The 6,778-nt window shown below is 32.3% G+C and overlaps 1 protein-coding gene across 1 annotated transcript; it reads right to left on the reverse strand.

Moving 5' to 3' along the window:
* Positions 1–3,425, reverse strand: LOC120129561 (cytokinin riboside 5'-monophosphate phosphoribohydrolase LOG3-like). The gene is made up of 7 exons (XM_039147031.1): positions 3,306–3,425; positions 2,667–2,764; positions 2,488–2,518; positions 2,111–2,210; positions 948–1,018; positions 696–839; positions 1–82 (listed from the first exon to the last, which is right to left on the reverse strand). Exons 1-7 carry the CDS (start codon positions 3,423–3,425, stop codon positions 44–46), a joined length of 603 nt encoding a protein of 200 aa, XP_039002962.1. The 3' UTR covers positions 1–43.
* Between the last annotated feature and the right edge of the window lie 3,353 nt (positions 3,426–6,778).

Genomic DNA, 6,778 nt, shown 5'->3' on the forward strand with positions numbered 1-6,778 from the left:
CTACCTTCTCCTTCATCCAGTCCAAGCTGCTCCATCTCCCAACTCAATTTGAAGCAACTCTTTCATGGCAGGGGACATATTCCTGTATACAATGTGCAGACATGAAAAAAGAAGCCATTATTTTGAGTTAAAATCTTATTCAGATTAAGATATCATTGTAGGGGAAATAATACACCAAATGGACACTTTCACATTGTACTTTATAATTGGGATAATGACAAAAAAATCCCTAATGTCTGACTAAATATTCACTTTAACCCCTATTATATTTTAGAACATTTTAGGACTCCAACGTTTTATTTCAGGACAAAAAAGGCTCTTATATGGATAGAAAATATTAGTTAACAAACGGTCAATGCTCCAAAACAGGGACATTTTGTTAAAGGTTGGAGGCTAAAATGCTCCATAGCCCCTATTCTAAAATGCTTAGAAAAAAAGAAAAAGGGTCAAAGTGACTTTTTAGTCAAATGTTATGGACCTTTTTACCCCATAATGAAATGTTGGAGGCTAAAATGCTCAAAAAAGGGGGGCAAAATGACCATTTTGATAAACGTTGGGGGCTAATTTTGTCAGTGTGTCTTTATAATTCCATGGAACACCCATGACTCCTTGGGAAAGAATCAGGCATGGAAGATGTATATATATATATATATATATATCTGCACTTTACATGATGAAGTTTGTTTAATCTATACCTCCAATTTCTTTACTAACTCCTTGGCCGTGGGCGCACATACAATGATTTGGCGTGCATTCGGGCTAATAAATCCTTCTTCCACGGCTTTATCAATAAATGAAAGCAACGAGTTATAGTATCCATCAACATTCAGCAATCCAACCTGAAAGAACGTGTGAAAAAATCAGGCATGACTATTAGTTTCATCGATCAGTAATCGTTTTCTCGAGTGATGAATCGATATTTTTACAGAGAAAGTGCAGGACTTTACTGGTTTATCATGTATACCAAGCTGCGCCCAGGTGATGACTTCAAGCAGTTCTTCAAGAGTTCCATAACCACCTGCATGAAGTTTATATCGGTCCTATCCAAACCATTATTACAGTTTTTGCAACCAAAGCATGTGATGCTGAAAAAGATATAACTTTAGTACAACATCTGATTGGTGTTTAGTATGATTGGAGAGACAGGGATTGACAAAGGGTATTCAAAAGAAATGACATCCATGATTCTACTTATCCAGTAAAATTCAAAAAGTTTCTAGATTATGATATATACCCACTTTGCTCGTATCCTTTGTGAAAGTAGAGGCACAATCCTCTGCCTACCCGTTCTTGTCATAATAGCTCTCACTCTACCTCTTTAATCATTATCACCTTAAAAGGTAACATGCGATGGACAATTCCTCTAAAGAATAAAATGTCAGATTCGCCATTGTATATCCTCTTAACTTTCAAGATAAACATACAAGTCAAAGTTCAACTGGAAAAGAACTAGACATAATGTCAATATTAACCCCCCAATGTTTATTAAAATGATCATTTTGACTCCTATTTTTTTAGAGCATTTTGGCTCTCAACAGTTCATTCTAGGGTAAAAAGGCCCCTAATATTTGATAGAATAGTCATTTTGACTCTTATTCCTTTTCTGGAGCATTTTGGCTGTCAATGTTTCATTTTAGGATAAAAACACATATTTTAGACCGTTAACCATTTGTTAACTAATAGTTTCCATTCATAGAGGGACCTTTTTGTCCTAAAATGAAATGTTGGGACTAAAATACTCCCAAAGAAATAACGACCAAATTGACTATTTTAATAAACACTGAGGGCTAATTTTGACATTATGCCAAAGAACTAAAAGGTACTGCATTTTGAGAGAAGTAAATAGGATACCACCTTGTTGGGATACATTTAAGGAGAAAAAACTAAACCAACCAAAGTAGGAGAGCTCCCTAGAGGATCTAATTTTCAGTGTTACATAGGCCATAGATCAGTACCTTTTCTAGATTTATCTTTTAGTGTAACATGGAAACAATAGTTACATCAAATGAAAAATCTTGAAAACTAAAAGGTGAAATAGAAAGCACCTGATAGATACAAGTTTCCTTCGATTTTGCCCTGATAATTTGGTGTAAAAATGCTTTAGACTAACCTGGTAAGGCAATAAAACCATCTGAATGCTTGGCCATCTCCGCCTTCCTTTGATGCATATCTGCAACAGCCTTCACTTCCCCCACTGTTTCACCAGTTAACTGCAAATTGTTGCACAGAAATAAAGTCGAACACTCTAGTTATGCCTATATAAACTAACGTCGATAAACGTTTTAGCTACATAAATGGAAATATAGAAAATTCCAACAAAGAAGAAACCAATACCATGATCCAAAAATATTGAAAAAAGCATCAAGTTGAGACTTTAACAGTGGAAAGTTGTATGTAGGCTAAAGGTCCATTCATCATCTTCTTCTTTTTTCTTTTCAATTTAAATAATAATAAAAAGTTCCATGGCTGTAATAGTAACAGACATACCTCTCGAGGCATGAGCGTCTTGGGAATAACTCTGTGGAGAGACAATAACATGACAAAAAAAAGTTCAGCTGTAATGGAAACCAAAACTAAGAATAGTTTTGTAATGAAGATGACAAATTATCAAAACAAAGCCAGTTCACTGAACTTGTTGGAATATCTTAAAAAAGTGAAGTTTTTACCCAATTACATGGCGACCACCATTGTGAACAGCTTGTGAAACCAAACCCATTAAACCTATGCTACCTCCTCCATAGACCAGATCAATGTTCCTTGATACCTGCAAAAGAGTACACAAAAAAGGTCTTGTAATGAGAGATTCTTTTGAGCAACTATAGTTCAAGGTTCAAGCATGTTTCTATAGTGAACTCCTTTGATGAAACCAATGTTTCTTCAGACTACATTCCTTAGGCTACCAACAATAAGAATGAAAAAAGATGCTTTCTTGTTCTTACTTAAAATTTCCAAACTTTTAATAACTCCAACACCAATGGAATTTTGTGCTAACAACTTTTGACAATGGAAGCAAAAGACGAATAGCTAGAGGCAACCAAAAGCAGAAGGCTAAAAGATTGAGGAGTTTTGAAAATGGAAGATAACTTGGACCAATTCACAAACAAGTGAAATACATAACCATATGGAAATAAAAGTTTAAGGCTTTAAGCAAGTTTCAAAAGTTTTCTTGAAGAACCCATTTCATCCATGTTAGTAAAGAATTTTCTAACAAAGACCCAAACCAAATTAAGTATCATCTTGTGTAAAAGATCACAAGCAACTTAGAAAGAAAGGGGAAAAAAGAGCCAGAGCTTTATGTTGAATACCAATTCTCTACCAAGCTCAATAGCAGCATCCTGATAGCTACCCTTCTTGCCTTGGCTACTCCCACAAAACACACAAATCCTCCTAAATTTTGACTGCTGTGTTTTACTCTCCATCTCCATTAACAATATATATTTCTTTATCACAAGCTTTTGTTTTATGTTTTGGATTCTCAGAACCAAAAACAGGGGGGGGGTTAATTGATGCAAGAATATCTCTTGCTAGACCTGTCGCTTTGCTTCCCAAGGCATTCACATATGAAATGTGAAAAGAATGCAAATTGGCAAAGCTTAGAAGCTTAAATTTTTGTTGCTTGATTACTACTGCTCGGCTACTCCACTCACTGCGTTCTCCTCATGCTTATATATAAAACCTTGTCACACGTGAGTGCCTCATGCCACGCTTCTTCACACATACACAGCCAATATTGGCACGCGTGGACCTCTTATTATTTTACTATAAGTCCATAATTATCTGATTTATGTTCTCCAAGCTCTGTACTTTTTTCTTCTTTTAAGAAGTTATATTATGCTATAACTATGGATTTTAACAACTATTTTGGTGAAATTAGAAATCAATGTGTTTATAGAGTTTCAGGCTTTCACTCCCTCTTATAATTTTTCTTTATCTGAAATAATTATAAGGTAATATTTGTTCAGAACTTTCTTAATAAATTAACAATGCACATACCTTGATGTTGTTTGAAGAACAATATTTTTTTGGTAAATTATGTGTCCAGTATCTAAACTATCAGTTTTGGCTCACTGTAGTACTTAAACTTTTATTTTTTCAAAACTATACCTAAAGTTTAGTTTTTTTTTTCATTTTAGTACCAGTTCAAAATATAATGTTAAATTTTGGAAAAAAAATTAAGTTTAGGTGCTAAAACGGATCAAAACTGATAGTTTATGTACTTAACGCGTTATGTTTTTAACGGTGTGGTACTAAAATGAAACAAAAACTAAACTCTAAGTATGATTTTGAAAAGATAAAAAGTTTACACATTAAAACAGAACAAAATGATAGTTTAGGTATTAAATTCGTAATTTACCCTTTCTCTTTTTTTTTTACTATTGAATCCACTTTGTGAGTTTTACTTGGTAAATCTTCAATCATCTTGTTTGTATTTATCAATGTTTTTAAGACCGGACATTAAATCGGTGAAGTTACTGGTTCACTGGTTTAACCGGGTTCAATTGCGGTTGAACCAGATTTTATATAAAATAATATTTTTTTAATTTTACATAATATTCAAAGCAATATTAATATATATGTAACAATTTTTTTAAGTTTACAATATTAAAAGGTATAAAAATATCACAAGTCATAACATATATAAATTAAAAATCATAAAATCAAGTGAAACAAAATGATTCAAATCAACTACAACATAATATTTAAGGTAAAACATATTATATAATAAATATAATTCTATAACTATAATCAAAAAAATAAAATTGGGGCTTAAAAAAATCATAACAAATGATGTCATTTGGTTTAATTTTTTTTAAAAAAAACAATCTCACATGGCTAAGAAACATAGAAAAGCATCCCAAAAGTTTAAAGAGTAAAAATATGAGAACAAAATAATCCCACATGGCTAAGAAACATAGAAGAACATCCCAACTTACTTCTATAAATAATAGAGGTAATTTGACATTCAAAATCATGGAGCCTTTTGGTGAGCACAAAACGAACTATTCTTTCGCTTCAATTGAGCTCAAATTTTAGGCTTCAATCGAACTAAATTTTTTTTGAGTTCGAGCCTTTTCGAGTTCAAGTTTTAATATTATATTTCGAGTTCGAGTTGAACTTGATAATTTTTAGCTCGTGAGTTTTTGAGTCGAGTTGAGCTTACTTTTAAAGTTTTCGAGCTCGAGTCGAGCTTAGCAATACTCGAATTTGACTTGGCTCGTTGAACAAACGACATTGTTTGATTTAAATTTTTTTTAAAGAAAAAAAGTGAACCGGCGGTTCAAATTGGTTTTTAGCCGGTTCTACTGGTTTTCAGCCGGTTCATTGCCAGACCGGTTTTGTGAGGTAATCGGACCAGACAGGCCACCGGTTCACGGTTCATAATTACTATAAATTCATAATTACTATGCCTTGAGCTTTCTTTTATCTTCTTCCATTAAGTAAATGCGCAAGCTTCTGCATGCTTCTGCTCCAGGCACTTATTGTTACTAAAAATAGCCTAAAATCTATTGGTGCTCGAAACGAAAACAAATCTGCAGATGATTAATGCTTATGTTTATGCATCTCTCTTATCAGCCAGCTAATAATAAGTTGCAGTTTTCATCTAATGCTTTGTCATATACTAGGAGATAACTTTCGGAAACTATAAACTTTTCAATTCTTAGATAAACCCTTCGACTTTTGCTCACTGAAGCCTTCAAGGAACTATAAAGACTTTCGAGTTAACTACAATATCTAAAAAAAGACCTTTAATAGATCACATGATTCATCGAAATAAAATCTAGAATTTGACAATCATATCTATCTAGCATGTTGACCTACACATATTCATAACAAACCTATATCTGGCACAGTCAGTTAAAAACGCTACAATTATCTCTCAGCCACAACCGCACAGATATTGCAGGTTTTTTTCTTCGATATCATACGTCTTTCAACCCTCACACATAAAAAATCGACTAATAACCATCCTTTTATCAATTGATTTCCATCAAATTGCTTCAACTAAGTCAGGACCCCATCAAGATTTCAGTGAGCTGAAAATGGATATAATTAAGGAAGGTAAAATGGCAGACACCTTTGTGTGAACTTTGAACTTAGGGAAGTTTAATCGGTTAACTTGATTAACCAATCAAACTGAAATATTCAAAATTTATTAACCGATTTTTTTTTTCTTTTAATTGTTAATCAAACTGAATTTGTTTCATAAATTTTTAATTGAACTGAACTAAGTTGGATTAATTGATCGATTAACTGAATTAACCGAAATTTATAAATAATATATAAGTAATAATTAATTCGATCAATTAATTTAGTTAAATCAGAAGTTTAAATACTCATATTACCTAAATAATATATAAACAATATACATAATATATTAAATATTAATAATTTTGATTAATTAATTGATTTTGAATCGAATTAATCGATAAAAGAAATTTTTTAAAAAACTATTAATCGTTAACCGACCGAACTTAAAATTAAGCGATTAATCAATTAAAAGTATTTTAATTCAACCGATTAATTTAATTTTAACCTAATTATGAACAACCCTATTTGAACCTTTGAGGCATGTAAACGAACCAAACAAACACGAACGGGGATATGTTTTTATTCGTTCGTTTAACTTTAACCGAACACGAACATAAACAAACAAAAAAATTCTTATTCGCGTTCATTCGTTAAGGAATGTAGCTTGTTCATGTTCGTTCATTTGAATGATAAACAAATACAAATGAACGAACATAAACGAACGAATGTATACGAACATAAACAAACA

This window comes from Hibiscus syriacus, unplaced genomic scaffold (assembly GCF_006381635.1).
Source record: "Hibiscus syriacus cultivar Baekdansim isolate YM2019G1 unplaced genomic scaffold, ASM638163v2 tig00110503_pilon, whole genome shotgun sequence".
NCBI classification, from domain to species: domain Eukaryota; kingdom Viridiplantae; phylum Streptophyta; class Magnoliopsida; order Malvales; family Malvaceae; genus Hibiscus; species Hibiscus syriacus.